General features: G+C 42.1%; 1 protein-coding gene across 3 annotated transcripts in view; it reads left to right on the top strand.

Moving 5' to 3' along the window:
* Positions 1 to 6: 6 nt before the first annotated feature.
* Positions 7 to 19,421, top strand: part of LOC104868317 (B-lymphocyte antigen CD20-like) — a 25,159-nt gene continuing 5,744 nt past the window's right edge. The window contains exons 1-6 of one of the 3 annotated variants that reach the window (XM_010633052.2): positions 7 to 116; positions 1,620 to 1,714; positions 4,119 to 4,250; positions 6,464 to 6,520; positions 13,869 to 13,988; positions 16,997 to 17,120. In XM_010633052.2, the coding sequence (XP_010631354.1) occupies positions 1,670 to 1,714; positions 4,119 to 4,250; positions 6,464 to 6,520; positions 13,869 to 13,988; positions 16,997 to 17,120 (478 nt within the window). In that variant the 5' untranslated portion in view covers positions 7 to 116; positions 1,620 to 1,669. Of the gene's footprint in view, positions 117 to 1,619; positions 1,715 to 4,118; positions 4,251 to 6,463; positions 6,521 to 13,868; positions 13,989 to 16,996; positions 17,161 to 19,421 lie in introns of all 3 variants that reach the window. The other 2 variants (XM_010633053.1, XM_010633054.1) reach the window with 2 other exon arrangements.

Raw genomic sequence — 19,421 nt, 5'->3', positions numbered from 1 at the left:
GGGGACCGTTTACCCTGCACGGTCGTTGAGAGGAGACCCATGGTCACCCCACGCCTCCGTGGGGACGCGGACGTGTAGGTGGTGGCGCTGTCACCCGGGGACCCGCCCACCCTGTCGTGAGTAAGGGCCGGTGGGAGGGGGCGCGGCCGGGCCAGGGCGGATGGAGCCCTTTGTGTGCTGTGAGCTGCTTCCCCAGGGTCCCTAAGGCCATCCTTTAAAATACACAGCCTCCTATGGGCATGGTGGCGCACGCCTGTAATCCCAGCCCTCGGGAGGCTGAGGCAGGAGGATCACTGTGAGTTCGAGACTAGCCTGGACTACATAGTGAGTTCCACATCAGTCTCAACTACACAGTGAGACCCTGTCTCAAAAAACCAATAAATAAATAAATAAATAAATAAATAAATAAATAATAAAAACAAAATAAAATACACGGCCTAGATTTGAAGTCGCCCCGTGCAGGGTCTCACCTGAATGCGTGGAGGTGTGTGGGGTTACAACACAGGCCAAGCAAGCCAGACACCCACTGCTTTGTCAGTGCCAGCCTGGTCATAAGACAGACGGCCTCCCACACCCTGCGGGGAGAGCCAGACCATGTGTCTGCACACTGCAGCGGCTTTGTCACACACGCGGATCTCTCACTGGACAGTCGGGGCATCCACAACTGCGCCACCAGGCTCAGAGTCCCCAGTTACAAAGATTAATGACACAAGCATACAAAAAAAGTGTGTGTGTGTGTGTGTGTGCATCTATGTGTCTCTGTGTGTGTGTTCCAGTGATGGAACTGAAACTGATCAGAAATAGGGGTCAGAAATGACCAGAGTGTGGTTTGGGACCTGCGCTGGGAGGCAGGCAGAGGTGCCTCCAAGGGCCGGTCGGTACATCTGGATTCTGCTGTGGATTCCAGTGATAGCCAGGAAAGCTCTGTGCCCCAAGAGGTGGGTGAGAACTGGGAAGGCAAGGGAAAGGTTCATCAACAGCCAAGGAAAGCAGACCACATAACAGGTTTTCATCGTAATCCCAGCAAAAAAATGGGGCCTTGTCAACTCAGACACTGGCCTTTGTCTGCCATTCCTGGATATGCCCTTTTGGAAGTGCTGTTGGATTTGGTTTGCTAGTTGTTTCTTGAGGATTTTTGCATCAAAGTTCATTGCAGATATTGATCAATAATTTTCTTTTTTGGAGGGGGAGGTTGGTACCAGAGATCAAACTCAGGACCTTGTGCTTGCAATGCAGGCGCAGTGCAATTGAGCTAAATGGCCCAATAACTTTTTTTATTATTATTATGTAGAGTTCTTGTTTGACTTTGGTATCAGAGTAATGTGAACCTCATGAAAGCAATTTGAAAATATTGCCCTTCAATTCTCTGGAAGGGTTTGAAAAACATGGGGTTAGTTCTTTAAACAATGGTAGAATTCAGCTGAGAAGCTATGAGTTCCTGTCTTTACTTTGATGGGAGACTTTTTATTAATTTTAGTTTACTGATTGAATCTCTTCCCTTACTGTTTATCTGTTCAGAGTTTCTATTTCTCAACGTTTTAGTCTTATTTAGTTTTTACAGTTCTAGGAATTTATCCAGATTTTCTAGGTTGTCTAATTTATTCTATATTTCTCTACAGAAAAGCAGTCCATTCATCCTCTATAACTCATAAGCCATTCCTTAGTTACAATGCCAAGAAGATATTTCATAAGAGAGGAGACCAGTGCCCTGGGGGTAAGGACTTAGTGCTGCTGAGTTAATAAATAAGCAAGCAGTATTGCTTCTCACTACTAATAAGAAAGCATTGGGGCTGGCACTGCACCGGCCATGCAAGTACAAGGTTGTGAGTTCAATCCCTGTTACCAAAAAAAAAAAAACAAGAGAAGGAGGAGGAAGAGGAAAACACTGACTTCATTCACAGTGAGCTCCTCCAATGAGTAAAGTTGGTGAAAGTGCTTTGAGGTGAAGACAATCAGACAAATTACAGATCAGTAATCCATGCCTGAATATTTCAACATTATCACAGCCTACCCAGGATTTTAGAAAAACGTTCTGAGGTTGCTGATGCTTCAGTCGTTCATTTGCTGCCTGTTTGCAAACCTTGCTGAAACAAAGCTATAGATCAGAATGAGGAGGTCAGATGGGGGTCCCACAATCAAGAGGCCCTGGGCATGAGGTACTGTGCTCTCCGTGTGCTCTCCTGCTTTCTATTCAGGGAGTCAGTCCTATAATGCATCCCCAACCTCCCCCTCACCTCTCCTCACATTTAAAATGCTGTAACCTTTTGTGGTATCCACCAATATTTATGGGAGCTTGAATTACATGGAGTTCTAAGCCAGCAACATTAAATCCAGCACCAGGAAAACTCCCGATATGTTATGCCTGAGTATCTCAGGTGCCTGGGACCTGCCTGGGACGCTATCAGATGTGGGGCCTGCACCAGGGAAGCACCGCCTACAGTCAGGGCCAGGAGCCCCTGGTTTCCTACCCTATCCCAGTCCTGAGGCTTGCTCTTTACCTCCTCATGTGGCTTCAAGGAGGTAGTGACAAGGTGTTTGAGAAGGCGTGTAGACCTATCATTAGTCATCGCTGACCTGCCCGAGAGAGCTGTTGCCTCAGGGACAATGAAGGGTGTAGAGCCTTTATTAGTCCCTCCTACTAAACCCTTGTGATTTTCACCAAACACAGTGGCTTCATGGCCCAGAAAGGAGCTGAAACTAAAGACCATGGTAAGTGAGCAGGCCATCCAAATGCATCTCGATTTTCCATCCCTGTCTATCAGATCAAAGCAGACATCAACAGTAAATGCCTGGCCTCGTGTGCCTCATGTCATCCTCAAGGGAGACTCATCTTCTTGAGTTTCTGCAGTAGTTCATTTTACATGGCATTTTGTCTCGGCCCGTGGGGGTGCAGATATTGGCTAGGACAGTATTCTGTCACTTCCGTGAGTGTGTTGTGGTAAAGATTAACATTATCAGTGCGCCTTGAGTGAAGCAGATGGGCCTCACTGAGTCAGCTGACTAGGCAAAAGAGCAAAGGCTGACTTCTCTGGCCCTGTTTAGTGAAAGGAATTCTCCATCAGACTGACCGAGAATCTCATCCACACCAGCAACTCTCCCGGGTCTCCAGCATGCCGGTCTTCACGCGGGAACAAGGACCCCGGCTCTCCACAGTCTCCAGCATGCCAGCACTTAAAACGGAACCACGCAGTGCTCTCTGGGCCCTCCAGCCTGCCATATATTTGTCCTGTCTGTTCTGCTTCTCCAGAGAACACTCAGTAACACAGATTTCAGCACCCAGAGTCATTCTGGAGGACAGATTGGTAGTGATTTTGTGGGACTTAACAGAGATTGAATATTTAACCAAGCTACCACAGGACCTGAGCCGCCCATTGTGAGCTGGCTGTTACCTGGCACACAAAGCCATAAAAGAGATGAAAGAAACTCTTTCCAGTGGGCAGAAATTCAAGCAATGCCCCTGGTTGCTTATTTTGCTTGGAAGAAGAAATGGCCAGATATTTAGCTGGACAGCCAGGGATTTAGAAGGACCACGACTGGAAAACTTGTATCAAGAAAGTCTAGGGCAGAGCTGTGTGGGCAAATCTCTGAATGGATATTTGTGTCTCCTTGCGAGTGACCCACACAGAGCCGCCTCAGCACGAAAGACTTTAATTGTCAAGTGGATACGATGACCGATGCTGTGGGTACCTGTTGGCCTATTGCTGCTTTGATTGAAATCACTTAAATCCACTTAAAATGCCCTAAGTGGATCTGAGAAAGAATGGGCATCAGAACATAAAAAAGCTGTCAAGAAAGAGTCTTAGAGATCCTCAGAGCTGATATTGCTCCTTTGAGTCGTGTGTCCTCCCTTTTTACTTAACTAGAACCAACTAGAAACTTACATGTTAATAGTCCTCAAAGGCTGCTGTGAAACAAAAGCAAATATCCCCATAAATGAGAAGACCCCTCCCCACCCTACAGGGGCAGCCATTTCTCCCTCTGCTTCTGTTCTTTTCTTGCACGGAATTCTTTCAACCCTGCTTCAGAAATACCAGGGTAACCTGGACATCCTTGAAACCTCTCTGATACTCACGTCATAGACTCATCCCGCATGACAATGTTGGCTCTCTGTTTTTCAGGCTTCGCAAATAATGATTGCCTTGTTTCACTGTGCCCTGGGAGGTTTTTGGATTTTTTTCTTGCAACTAGATGATGAAGATTTTGCCACTATCATTGCTTTAGTAGCTTACTCGTTTTCATCAGCGTTGTTCGTGAGTAAACAATGGTATTATTTATTTCTGGGTTTTTCTTAATGAATAAAGTAAATTACTCAGGTGACAGAGCAGTAGACTAAAGACCAATCCCTAACTTAAATTGCTCACTTCAGTTTTAAGACAGACTGGAAGTGCCTCTTTTACGTTTGTTGCATGTTTCCGAGAGATCCTTGAGAGGCTGAAATGTACATGCAAAAAAGATGCTGAAGGAGACACTTGAAGATGAATAGAGTGGAGCTCTGGATAACTAGAAAGCTTTTCTTCTGTGTATTAAAAATCCAAAGGCTTGAGGCTCAGGACAGGGGTAGGAGAGACAATTTTTAGAGAGGTTTTATAAGGAAAGAGAAAAGAAGAGACCTGAGGAACCTGAGAGGAACTTGGGAAAATTAAACAGAGATGACTGAAATGGGCATTTTGAGTAAGGGTGTTGCAACAGCTCCGGTATAATTGCCAAGGTGCCAAGCAGGGACGTACCCCATTATTCAGGGAATCCTGAAGTCCTTGCTTCCCCACAGGTTGCTCTACTTCACAGCTTATTCCATCCAGAAGCAATTCATCAGTCAGGGGTTGTTTTAGGCACAAGCCATGCAGCCTCCCAGCACAACCAGCATCCCTATTGTAACAAGTTTCCACCTGAACACAACTGAAAAGTTAATCTACGGTCAGATTTCTCCACAGAGGAGAAAGGGCTTCAGGAAATCCTTACCACCTTTCTACATTCCTCAACCCAAAACAGGTTTCAAGAGAGGGTAACTTGGAGGGTAACCCTGTGGTCCCTGTGCTTTGTGAAAAAGCCCCTGAGGTGCACGAGAACAGCAGTTTCCCCCAGAAAGGGCCAGGCAGTCACTGTCCCAAAGGACAAGCATTTCCTCAGAGGCCTTTACACAGCCAGAGTCCTCGAGCGGAAGCCCTTTACCAGCGTGGGAACTTTCTGGAAATGGGTGTGTGTAATTAAGAGAAAATATTCAAACTGAAATAATGCAAAGAGTCAGCATTAAAGAGCATTTAGAGGGCTGGGGATTTAGCTCAGTGGTTCAGTGGCCTGCCTTCCAAGCGCAAGGACCCGAGTTCAATCCCCGGCACCAAAAAAAAAAAAAAGAAAAAGAGCATTTAGAAAGGACGTGAAGCCCAAGACATAGATAAGGTGTTTATGTCAAAAATTAACCACAGGGCCGGAGATATAGCTCAGTGGTGCCGCCGCCTGCCTTGTAAGCACAAGGTCCCTAGTTCGATCCCAGGTACCAAAAAGAGTTTTTACGTTTTTAAAATATTTTTTATAATTTAACCACAAATACTAATTATTCAACTTTACGTCTCTTTTGTATCAGGCACCTTCCAAAGATATTTCATGTGCATTTTACCCAATTGCCACAACAACCTCATGTGATAACTATCGTTTATCCACATTTTATAAAAGAGGAACCCAAGGCCTGGAGAATTTAAGTAGCTCTTCTAGAATGACACAGCAGTAAAATGTCAGAGGTGGTTTTTTAATCAAGTCAAGGAGGTTCTGTATCCATGATAGCATCTCATTTTCCAGGACTGAGATTCTAGGATTCCTGACCCCTTTTTTAGTGTAGTCCAGTCATCTTTTGTGACTGCTGCTGGCAGGTATAAGAGAAACCACTGGAGGAAAAATAAGTTCTTCATATACCAGAAAAGACAGTTTTAAGCAGTGCCAGCAGGTGACAATAGCACTTAGGACATAATGCTTGTGAAAGGAAACCTATACACCCTCCAATCAAATGCTTTCTGAAACCATCTTCCGTGATGAAATATTTCCCACAGCATTATAGAAGGAACATAAGTTCTTGCAAGTGAAATCTGCCATGCTAGCCATTGGGGATTATTTTCTAATAATCCCAGTCATGGTTCAACAAATAACAGTCAGAACAGGGGCAGTGCCTGCTGTTCGTTCCTCATAAAATCATTGTGAAATCCCAAAGGCCCATCACCTATCAAAGTCCTCATCAATGACCAGAGACTGAAATATCTGTTCATCTCTGCAATAGAGAGATCACAGGCCTGTTTCTTACAGATCCTACTAGTGATCACCACAGTAATAAAATGGAGTTGTGTTCCGAGCACTTTCTTCAGAAAATACACTGCTATTTTAGATACCAGGAATGCCACTGGAATTAGGAAAAAGATCTTATTTATGGGATCATTGTTAGGTCTGGGTGTTTATAAACATTTGTTTCTGTTCCCAGTTCATCATGTCCGGATCCAGCACTGTGATCCAGAAAGTTCCTTCGAGATCACATAGGGTACGTTGGACCATTTGGAGCAGCTCCAATAATAACAATGTTACTGGTGCAGAGTAAGAGATATGATGGCTTTTGAACCAACTATTTTTGAGGGGAGAAAACTTTTCCAGATGATTGAATGGAAAAGAATCATTTAATTTTCATAAGCATGCATTCCAGAACATCTTTTTTGTGTGGGTGCTGGAAGAGGTTGCAGTGTGAGCAATAAGGAGACAGATACGAAAGTTTCTATATAATAAACCATCCCACACTCTCTAAAGTGATATCTATGACCGAATGAAACTGTGACCTCATTCAAAGCAGTGAGAAAGGAGAAAAAGTAACTAGGCTAAGTTTGAAGGGCAGTGTTTAATTTTTAAAATGGCAATAAGAAAAAAACTGATGAGAAGAAAAAACCCAGATTTAGGAACCATTATTAGAATGCAAACTCAGAGGTCCTTATATTTTATCCACCAAAGTACGGTCCCTTCCTTGCTTAGGGCTTTTCACTCTCACTGGCCCCTTATGGGTAAGGTCACGGGTCGGAGAAAACGTACTGAACGTCTTCACATTGTGATTTCCTTACTGCTGGCCGTGTGGTGGTGGGCAAATTACTTTACTGTGTGCTTCCATCACATCTGAAAATACACGAGTAATAACAGTACCTGCCTTGAATCGTAGGGATTAATTGAGTAAATAAGCATAAAGAACAGTTCCTGGTGGGCCAGGGATTTAGCTCAGTGATGCCACCACCTGCCTCAAAAGCGCAAGGACCTGAGTTCAATCCTCGGTACCAAAAAACAAATTAAAAAAACAACAGTTCCTGGCATATGACAGCAGACTCTATGCTTATGAAAGGCTCCTGAGGAAAGCATGTGTGCTTCCAGGTTTATTATTGAAGGTGTCTACTAGTTCCTATAATTTTGTTGTTTTTCTTCTGGGTATTTGAATAACACATTCATTTCTTTCTCTATTATTTAATCTTAAAGATTTCAGTAGAATGAATAGCATTTTTTTTCCTAATTTGTATTTGCCTATTTACTGTTATAATGAGTTTTATTCTTTCTTGTACTCTTGTGACTTTGTTTATCTTGCTTCCTCTTATGGTGTAGGATTCCTTTAAGTATCTGTAATACTGGCTTAGTGTTCATAAATTCCTTTAGTCTGCTTATTTTACAAAGTTTTTATTTCTACTTTATTCTTAAAGATAACTTTACTAAACATAGTAATCTAGGTTGGCAGTATTTTCTCTTGTGTCTTAAAAATACATTCCCTGACCTCTTGGTATTTAGAGTTTCTGCTGAGAAATGTGTTATTCTTATGGGTTTGCCTTTCTGTGTGACTTGACATTTCTCACCTACAGCTTCTAATAATCTTTTTTTGCTCCTTACTTTTAGCAGTTTAACTATACCGTGCTATGGAGAGTTTCTTTTCTGGTCATATCTATTTGAAGTTCTAAATGCCTTCCATACCTGGACAGAAATCTTTCCCAAGATTTAGAAATTTTTCTATTATTTCACTGAATAGGTTTCTTATGCCATTAGCTTGTAACTATGTTTACTCGCCTATTTCTGTTGTACACGTATTTTATGTTTAAATTGTGTCCTGTAGATCTTGTGTTTTTTGTTCACTGTTTCTTTTTTCTTCTTTATTACTGTCCAAGTGTGATAATTCAATAACCTTTTCTTCAAGCCCTAATATCTTTTCTTCCACTTGGTCTTATCTATTGGTCAGGTTTTCAACTGAGTTTTTTATTTGACTTTTTGAGCTTTTCATTTGTAAAATTTCCATTTAGTTCCTTTTCAAAATATTATTGAATGGCTCTTTCCTAGCCTACATTATATTCCTTTATTCATTCACTATTAGTGTCCTCTTTGAATTTATTTAACATTTTTAAATCATTTTAAATTCTTTGTCCAGCATCTTATCCATTTCAGTATCTTTGGAAGCAGTTACTAGAGTTATGAATCTCTGGAGGAACAATGTTTCCTTGGTTTTTTTTTCATATTTTTTGTATTTCTGCATTGAGATCTGCACTTCTATGGGACAGGATATCTCTTCCACTTTTATGTAAGATCCTCCTTAAGGAACAGTCTTATCTTGATCTGAGATATTGGTTTGTTGTGTAGTGTTGAGCTTCATTCCAACTGGACTTCTTTGTATATTTTCCCTGTGGCGTCTTTGACTCTGATTGGTGGGTTTAGATACAATGCATATCATGTTGCAAGCTGAAGGCCCAGTTTCTCTGTAGATCTTGCAGGAGCGGGGTCCCTCTGGCAATTCAGACAAGTGTGCTGTCTGTGGTTACTCCTCCAGTATGGTGAACAATGTACTGCCCGGAAGAATGTAGGAGTCACCTATGCTTAGGGCCCTCCTATGGGCAGTGCCCACCACAGTAGTACTATTTCTCTCTGCTGTCGCTATGGGAGTGAGTGTTCAGGAGCAGAACTTCAGCCCCCACTCACACAGCCATGCTTATCTGGGGCAGAGTCATCAGCTACAGGCTTTGGTCTCGCCTGTTCTTTAAGCTGAAATACTTTACAAGTTGGTGTGGAACCTGATCATGACTATAATAAGGTGCAATTTCTCTCACTGGACTGGAATGTAGGTCAGCAGCAAAGTGCCTACCCAACATGCTCCAAGAGCCAGGCTTCATCCCCAGAAACACTCAGGAAGAAGAAAGCAAATGATAGTTACAACCAGGATGTAAAACAAACCAGGTATAGAAAAACAGCAAACCAATTAAAAACAGCAACTGCAACAACAATAATGATATAAACTAAATCAAACTAAAACTTTTAAAACTAATAAAATTTAATCCCACAGTTTGGAAGGCTGAGACAAGAGGATCATACTGAGTTCGAGGGCTACATACTGAGTTTGAGGCCAACCTTTGAGACCTTGAATCAAAAAACTTAATAAAAGTGAAGAGGAGAGATGGAATGAGAGAGAGAGAGAGAGAGAGCGATGGAGAATCTTATCAAATAATTTAAAATAAAAGTAAAAATGATGACAAATAAAAATAATATAAGGTAGATAAAGGAAAAGAGAAAAAAATTAAGTCACAATTCCTCCTATCCAAGTATTTGGGTTGAGGACACTTCTTTCTGGGTTATCAGATGCTGAAATCCACACCTGTGACCCCATGAGATGCTGTGCAGGCTGTCCCTGCATTTCCTGATGTCCAGGTTGGGGAAATGCTGACTGCATCGTCACCATATTCCCCATGGAGGCTTTCTAAGTATGCACACAGGAGTGTGGTGAATGTCAGTGTTGTAGCAAGTCCTTCTTGCTGACCAAGCTGCGCTCATACCTGGACCACATTGCCTGGGTTAGCATTAGGGCTCCAGTTGCTATTAGAACACACACCAAGAGACAACAAATGCCTGGGCCTCAGCAAGCCCCTCACACTGACCGGGTCTCAGTGTTATGTGGGCCACACCAGGTGGACATAAATCTAGTATGGAGGACTCCGGTCAGTGCATCCAGCGGTGTGGCAGATGCCTAAGCCATGATGTATCCATAGGCTATCTCTAAATTAGAGGAGCCATCAAACCACCAAGTTTGAGGTGGAGGGAGTGTACATGGGGTGCACCCTCTGAGATTACTCTTGCAGTCCATGAGCAATAGGAATGAGCGACTCGATCACCATGATCTCAGCACTCTCAGACCTGACTTCCTCCTGAAACCACATGCAACTGGTCTTGCCCCTCATCACAGAGGACAGAACCAGTGACCATTGTGTTCTCCTCTCCTCATCACAGCCCACATTCTCCCCAGCTCAAACCTCTGCAGCTGTCACATCAGATACTCTCCCACCTACAACTGTCCCGTATGACCATCACTCACCAGTAACGCAGTGGGGCATTCAAGGGGACCCTAAACTGTGATTACTCCATTTGTCTGAGCCCCAGAGCAGTTTAGTCCTAACAACTGGAACTTCTCAGTATGGCTTTGGTTACAGCCCTGAGGATTTTCTCAGCAGTGCACTGAATTTCTTCGCCAAAGCTAGCTTGCAGTGCAGAAGGAGTTGTTCTCAAACCAAATCCCCAAACTGGATGTAAAGCTTGTTAAGAATTATAGAATTCTCCCGCAATTAGGACTGCCCGTCTGCTGCTACTACTGGCATAAATTGCATGCCCTGGTTTGCCAAATGCTTTTGGTGATGGATTTCCCACACCCAAGTGTTGGGGAGCTGGGACTGAAGTTGTTGGGACTTTTCTCTGAGTTGTTTTTTCTGATTCTCCATGCTCTTTAGTCTTCCTTTCACTTGTTTGTTGGTTCCCAGAGTTGCTCTTTGTATTCTCTTCCTGGATTATAGATTCACTGCTATTCCCCTGACTCTTCTCACTTGCAGAGTTGCACAAAGCCTATTTCCATGTTTTGCTTATTCATCAGTTGATGGATGTTACAACTTATATTTAAATGTTTCCACCAAAGCCTTATGCAGTTTTAGGTGGGACTTTTTGGAGGTGGCTGGATCTAGGGTGTGTGCTGCTGGGAACAAGGATGTGATGTTGAAATTAATTCTTTTTTTCTTTGTACCAGAGATTGAACCCAGGACCTTGCACTTGCCAGGCAGGCACAGCACCACTGAGCTAAATCCTCAGCCCTGAAATTAACTCATAATTCTATGTTAAGATTAAAACTGCTCCACCCTAGGCATAAGTGCCAGGGTGGGTAGCCTGGATAAGAAATAAGGAACAGAAAGTGTTGCGGTTTGTAACGTATTGCTTGTTTCTTGCTGCTTGTTGCCTTATGCCCACCATGAACTGTTTCACCTCTGCTATCCCCCTCTGCCATGCCACCCTGCCTTGGAGCCAGCCAACTATGAACTGAAACCTGTACAAGCTATGAACCAAATAAATCATCCCTTCTTTAATTTGGGTTCTCGGTATTTTGTCTCAGCAAACAGGAACATAAGTAAGGCAAAGGACATTTGGATCAATTCCGCATTTATGGCTATTATAAATATAGTTGTATGACTCTTAACAATGAGAACACATTCTGAGAAATGCTCGTTAGGAAATGTGGGCAATTTTGTCTCTGTGGAAACATCAGAGTGTACTTACATAAACCAAGTTGGCTGGCTGGGATTTTTGATAAAGTTTTTGATCTCTAGTTTTCAAGGCTGAGTATTTTCCAGCTAGGTCTTATTTTTAGGAAACATGAAATGTTATTAGAATAATTGTTTCTTCACTAGCTGTATACCCCTAGGACTCTTTCCAGAGATTTTTAAATGATCAAAATTATTTTCACAGTTTTCAAACTTTGGCTGGGGAGTAGGTTCAGAGTTCTTTATAGCTTCATGCTAGAAGAAGAACCCTTCAAAAGTAATTCTGAAGCATAAATGTTCTTATATAAGTGATCTTGGTTCATAAGTCTTGCTGTCTCCATAAGCAGAGACACCATGACTGCATTTCTGGAATATATCACAACTGGCCTTGTACTAAGTAGGAGTTTTTCTCCATAGCTTCCTGTATGACAATTCCAATAGTACATATCCATAAGGATAAAATCTAAAATCCTATCACATCATACTAATCATGATTCTTCCTCTTTTACATCCTCTGCGACCTCCCTAGCCACATTTTATCCATCTACTCTTTTTTTTTCAGCTTTAATTGAGTTTATTGGTAAATTTTAGGGATACAGTACAGTTACATTCATTGTTGGGATCTTGTACCTCTACATGACAAGTCTTGATTCTCATTTTTTCCCCTTACCTCTGCCCTCCTATCCATCTACACTTGAGCACTCTGTATTTTCAGCCACCACTCTGTATTTCCAAATGCCAGATGCTTCCCTAAACACCTGCTCTCCATGCTCCTAAAATTTTGTACGCACAGTACTCTGTCATAATGCACTTTCCCACTCTTCTCCATCACCATGAACTGAACCTGACTCTTTTCAGCAAAGATGGGATCTACTGAGATGTCAGGCTCATGGTAGCTGTGGGAGGTAAAGGACTTGGATATTTCAAACCAAGAAATCATAGCTGCCTTCTGATACCCAGAATCACCACTGCCCACTGTGAGACATTACAGCTGCTTTGGCTTGGAACTAATTCCAGTATTTTCTTCACTTTTAAGTCACTTGCTCAAGACAGATAATCCTTGTAGGAGCATTTCATTGGTGGTGCCACTGTCATAGTGCTGCGAGATATGAAGAGAGAAAGGATCTCCTTCCTCTGGCATTCATGGTAGACATTAGAATAACTTTCATAAAAACCAATGAGGGGAGCCCTTAAAATATGTAGAGGGCTTCCTATTAGACAATGGAAAATTCCTATGTCCACTTAAGTTCTCCCTTTCTTTGACTAGCAGCAAATCAGATCTTCTTCCTCATTTCTACAAAAAAAACACCTCTTCTCCTCTCATACATACACACAAAACACAGCCCCTTCTTAAATGGGCACCACTTCCTTCGCAGCTCATGCAGAGCCTTCAGCATCATTCAAAATAATGCAGTTTCTTCTCTTTTTTAGTATGTGTAGCCAATGTTTAATAAAAAAATGTACAAGAGTGTCTTTTTTAATGCACATGCAGGGGCGGCCCTAGCTGCAACATGCCTTCCTTCCTTCCATGGAGCTGACATTTCTCAAGGTGCAAATACTGCAGGGAGCTTCATTGCAGGATCTGCATAAAGTTCAGACCACTCAAGACAATTTCTGTATAAAACTACACTTAGCAGAAGCTGTGGCAAAGACCTTTTTGAACACACACCCTATCTTCAATTTGTTACATCTTAATTTAACTATCATAAATGCTATTATATGCATTTTATTCATATATAAATTATGATTTTTTAACAACTCATTTCTGTGGCCATAAAAAAACAATGCAGTTTCTGTCTCAAAGCAAGTTTGAAAACCACTGAAAGGAGTTTTGTTTTTCTGTTTGCTTATTTTGTGATAGTGGAGATGGCTCACGGGGCCTTGCTTGTGCTATGCAAGTGCTTTCCCACGAAGTAAGGACTGTAGCCCACCAAGTTATCTGCGCCATGCCATAACATTCATTAAATTTCATTAGATAAAATTCGGTTTAGCATTCCATCTTCCCTATTAAATCATAAGCTTCACCAGTAGAAACCTGACACTACATTTAGCATGATGTTTACCACACTGTAGGCATTATGTAATTATGTATTGACTCACTTAATAAATTTTCTCCTGTAAAAAAAATTTTTTATCCTACTGGCTTCTAGACAAATTTGAGGTAGAATCCTGATACTAACCACTATATGACTCCAGAAAGACAAATAAAAAATAAAAATTCCAACTTCAGTGTTCTAGGCAGTGTGACAGACTGTTTTATCAAAATCTGTTTATGTGATCCGTAACCAGTTTCTCTTTGTATGTCTATTACAGATTATTTTAGCAACTGTAATGAACATCTTAAGTGTCTTCACAGCTATAATTGGCTTACTGGTATTAGGTATTGAATTTGCAATTTTTGAAGAGAAAGGAGAGGAATACTCTTGGTCAAATGTAAGTACCAGTTTTAATAATAACTTAATCAAAATTTTAGATATAAGTGAAAAACCTATTATGAATAACGTATGTTGAAGAGAATTAGGCATAGAAAAAGCTTACTGAAACTGTCAACCAGTTTTGGCGCAGGAATACAAAAGTAAACAACAGCATTTCCTCCAAATTTTTATCATTTGCATACTAAAAAATTAGTTTCCCTCCAAAATTTGGAAACACCAGAAACCTCAAAGAGAGATAAAAATTTACCATTATCTAAAGATAAAATGACAGGATAGCTAGAAAAAAAACCTCAAAAAAAGCACCAAAGATAATAAAACATTTCAAAGTAGGGTAGGTGGATAAAACAAAAACGTACAAAAATTATAAATTATTTTGATGCTACACATAATGACTCAGATATTGAAATGGGAAAAATAAGAACCAAACTGAAATAACAATGAAACTATAAAAATATAATGAGGACCTAAGAAAGGACCAAACAGTTTTTTAAAAACATATTCTTAGATGCAATGCATTATGTCATAAAATTGCAAGCTTCTACAAATTAATACACAATTGTGATGCAATTACATTTGGAATCTCAACAACGTTTTGGTAGTAATGCAACAAAATTATTCTAAAGGACATACAACTACAAGAATAACTGTGAAAATTGTCCAAAACGAAAGCTTAGGAGTCACATAATGTTGGAGGAAGGCCAGAGAACTTGTTACATCAGATATTAAAACTTATCAGGTTATTGTGATAAAAATAAATAAAAGTACATTGTATCATGTACTAAAGCAAAAATTAATCAGAGAGCAGAATAGAGAGATGAGAAATAAACCCAAGTATTGGTAGAAACATGATGTATTATGGGAGGTGATAAAACCAGGCATTGGAAGAAAGATGGAATGGGAATAAATGTCCTTAAATCAATGACCTATCCGTTCCAAAGAAAACAAAAATAGGCACATACTCTGTACTATATATAAATCACATATTAAATATGTAAGCATAAAAACCAGAATAAAGAATGAATTGTTAGATGATTTACACAAGCAAGAAAGAAAACAAGAAGGAAGCAGGAAAAACAGCCACATCTCCTGTCCAGAACATTTTCCCTTTTAATACAGCACAGGGCACGGCAACGGCAGCCCCAAGGGTGAGGCCCCATTGGCCTGGGAGGTGAGGATGCTTCTGTGGGCCAACAAACCAGCCAGCAGACCCTGAGGACGGGGCCAGAGGACGCCCCTGAGGCCATGAAATCTAACAAAATCTCCTCTGTTGTGGACTCTTCCAGGGCCCATGTCCCTCTAGCTCCTCCCCACCCTACCCCATGTGGTCTCCCATGCTTTCCTACAATTGTAGCTTGGAAGCAAATAAGGTGTTTTTGAGTTACACGAGCTCAAAGTGGAAAGAAATTTTTCCCCCAGGATGAACCATCCTCTGATTCTGTCCCCTAAATGATTTCAATAATAGTCTGAGAATTTTTGATCTGATATTATTTAGGACAGATGTTGGAGTTAGGCTTGGAACCTGAGTAGGTTAACACTTGGGGAGAGGTTAAGATCCAGTGCATACATTTTGCACACTGGGGAGGGCACGAATTTGGGAGCCTTAGATGCAAACAGTCTGCATTCCAAAAAACTTTTTTGAAATCCCAACCCACGGTATTTTAGAATATGATATTTTTTTAGGAGTGGAGTCACTGAAGATGTCATTAGTTAAGTTAAAATGTGGTCCTATTGCAGTGGGGTGGACCATCAACCCAGTATGACTTATACCCTAATAGGAAAAGGAGTATTCAAGCCCTAAGGAGGGAGATAGTTCACAAGGAAGATGTCCACATGAACACAGAGGCAGAGACGGGAACTGTGTGCCATAAACCAAGGGAAACCGGGGCTCCCAGAATCCAAGGAGCCAGACGGGACTCTCCTCCAGAGCCATGGTTCTGCCAGTCTCTTGGTTTGGGATTTCAGCATCCAGAGCCATGAACAGTGCATTTCTGCTGTACCAAGCCACCCATTTGTGGTTCTCCATCACAGCAGCCCCAGGCGATGAGTACAGGAGGCCAAGAAATGGTCATCTGCCCCTCTCGTGTTGAAACAAGTGGGATGAGATACACTATCAACCAAAAATAGACAAAGCTGTCAGCTTTTTATTGGTTATCATAGTTGGAGAGCAATTTTTCAAATCTTTAGCTAAATGAGCTTGCTAGCACTGCCCTTCCTGAATTAAACCCATCCACCTAGTCATAGCTGAGTTAAACTTCTCCATCTAGGAGGACTGCAGGCCACAGTCTCCCTCTGGGGATCAGACAATTATCAGACATCGAAGGGAAGAAGCTGGCATTATAAGCACAGCCCATTCTAGGGGATGGGGGAAGAGGACCAGAAGGAGCTGTATTCCTGCTCTCAAAATCACCTATTGTCTTAGCCCTTGCACTTCATGTGGGGAACTGTGGGTGGAGAGCATTGAGAAATATTGCAAAATGTTTTCACATTTCTAAGAGAGAAGAAACTCACTTTAGAGGTGCTAAGGATGCGGGGAGAGGGTTGTTCCACCTGATTCATGGAACAATGCTTGAGGCATATACAGTAAAGAAAATGGAACATGCAACTAAATGGCAGCACATCAAGCACAGGCCATATGATCAACCCTAGTGAAATAGGGTACAGGAAATCAGAAAGGCAAGAGCAGCAGGGCTGACTCCCGCAGAACTCCAGCCGAGTGTGCTACTGTTCTCTGATCTCTACTTGCCAGCCTTGTCACGTGTAAAATAAGAATAATGGTGTCCCACTTGCAGGGTTGTTTTTGCAATTAAATGTTTGATGGGTGTTTGGTACATATAGAAGTGGCCAGTTTAAAGCACACTTAGTTGTTATGAAAATTTCTCAAAAACAATCACAGTTGTGAGGAAAGGATATGATAAGTGACACCAAGCCCCTGTTTTGTAAGTGCTGTTCTTGTGCAACTTTTAATAGCTAACGGACATGAGGGATATTTGTTGTCTCCCTAACCAGATGGCTGGCATGATGCTCATACAGTACTTGTTCCTAACCACCATCACGGAGCTGGTCATCGCATGCATGGTCATCCACTGGATGAGAAGAGCATTTCATCATGAAGCAGTGCCTGAAGAATTTAGTTAGTATTTTCTTTCTGGATGTCAAAGGAAGAGAAAACAGTTAAGATTCTTCTCTGAGGGTCTCAAGTTTACCTAGGCCTGGGGAGCGCACATTTTGCTTCTAAAGTAAGGTCATGTACCTGGAGACCCGCTGGGATAGCTTCTGCTCCATTCTGTATGACACTGAAGTCAAACAACTGTCCCCGGCCAACTGATTGGGAGAAGTTTGCCCATTAGATGTGCGGCTCCCAGGAGGTTAACAGAAAAGATGTGAACCTCAGAGATGTCCCAGGGACCACACTAGGGACATGTGGACATGAACACTGTAGGCTATGATCCGATTCAGTTTTGAAATGTTGGTTTCTGACATTTCAATGCCCTCAGAAGTCAAAGCTCTTACACAACACAAAAGATCTGCATACTTCTGGAAAAGAAAAGGCAAGAACCTCCCAAAATCCATTCTGCCATAAAGATAATAACACTGGCAAAGTTGTCAAAACCAGCCTTTTCAAAACTCTAGAAATTAGCCAAAGGCTTGCAAGAATCCAAGGAGCATTTATTCAGGGGAAATGGCTGGATCTTGGTGAAATCAGGGATGTCTTGTGCTGTTGCAATTTGCCCTATTCCCATTTCCCGACCCCTCGCCACAGTGGTCTTTAAGTGGAACCAGCCAGAGCACCTATGCAAAATAGCAGCTGAGCAGCCATGTCACTGACTTGTGCATCGGGCAGGTTTATGTTATTGCAATGAAATACCTGCAGCTTGGTAGTTTATAAAGAGGTTTGTTTAGCTAATGGGTTTACAGACTGAAAATCCAATGTCTAGTGGCTCTGTCTGTTTGACCTTGTTGAGACCTGTGCCCCCACTCCAGACTGTATCACAACAAGGTAGAGAGGTGCAGTAGGGGCCAGGTGCAGAGTGGCCTCTTGTGGAAGACCAGCATTCATCCCCAGTGACCTCACACCTCCACTAGGCCCCACCTCAGGACCGCAGCCACATGGGGCACAGGCTTCCAGCACGTGAACCTTTAGGGGATATCCTCAAACCAAATCCAAAGCATAGCAACTTGTCTGGCAGATTCCCAGAAGTGCCCGCTAGCAAGGCCTTTCTGCCCTGACCGCACTCAGGGCCCAGCCGCTGTGAACAGCTGCCACAGAGGAGTCTGTGGGACCCGATCCATGGCATTTGATATCACAGCTCCTGGGGCACAGGTACCCACAGCAGAAACCAAAGAACGACCAAAATCCAAAAAAACTGAGGTGTAAGTCTCCAGAGAAGACTCTGACACACTCTGACACTGTCCAGAAACATAGACAGCTACACTCATCTTGCTGAGAAGAGACCTTCAAGGGCCCCCAACCCCCAGCCCTGGCTGACCCCAGGTTGTCTGAGGGCTAACAGAGTTGCAAGCTGTCTTGCAGAGTTTTAAAATCTTTCCTCAACCAACACCTGTGTACACACATACACATACACACACGGCCTCTCAGCAAAGACTGCTCAACTTACTGATTCAGGCCAGTTAAGAAAATCTATACCCAGTCATTCGGTGGCCACTAAGCCAAAAGAGAAGAGTTTCTATCACACATGATGAATATGAATACAAAATTAGTTTAGAAAACTACAACTAGGACAACAAACACAACAACAAAACCTAACGCCCAGAGGACTATGATTCCCAGTGTTGCCCCTGCATCTTTTTTTTTTTTTGTACCAGGGATCGAACTCAGATCCTTGTGCTTGCAAGGCAGGTGGTGGCAACACTGAGCTAAAACCCCAACTCCTTACTGCATCATTTTAAATGTTCAGTTTTCAACCAAACACATTCTGAGATGTGTGAAGAAGCAGAAAACGGCTGAAATGTGGCAAGTGTGGGCAGTAAGTCAATTTTTCTCTGAGGAACTGTAGGTGTTAGACTTAATATTTTTTTAAAAACTTTAAATAAGCTATTAAAAGTGCATCTAGAGAACAAAAATAGTTTAGAAGATTTTAAAAAGCAATATCCAACGGAAAAGAAAATAGAAATAAAGACACAGAAACTCTAAAAAAATAAATAAACAAATCCTAGAGCAAAAAAGCATGATAATTAAGTGGAAATGTTACTACAAAAAGGGCCAGGGATTTAGCTCAGTGGTGCCACTGCCTGCCTTGCAAGCACAGGTCCTGAGTTTGATCCCCAGTACAAAAAAAAAAGAAAAGAAAATGTTACTGTAAGAACTCAACAGAGGGGCCGGGAATTTAGCTCTGTGGTGCCACTGCCTGCCTCACAAGCACAAGGCCCCGAGATCTATCCCCAGTACCATCAAAAAAAAAAAAAAAAAAAA

This window comes from Fukomys damarensis, unplaced genomic scaffold (assembly GCF_012274545.1).
Source record: "Fukomys damarensis isolate Sample0158 unplaced genomic scaffold, DMR_v1.0_HiC HiC_scaffold_27, whole genome shotgun sequence".
Classification (NCBI taxonomy): domain Eukaryota; kingdom Metazoa; phylum Chordata; class Mammalia; order Rodentia; family Bathyergidae; genus Fukomys; species Fukomys damarensis.
The sequence above is the reverse complement of the archived record's forward strand: the minus strand, read 5'-3'. Positions and strand labels throughout refer to the sequence as shown.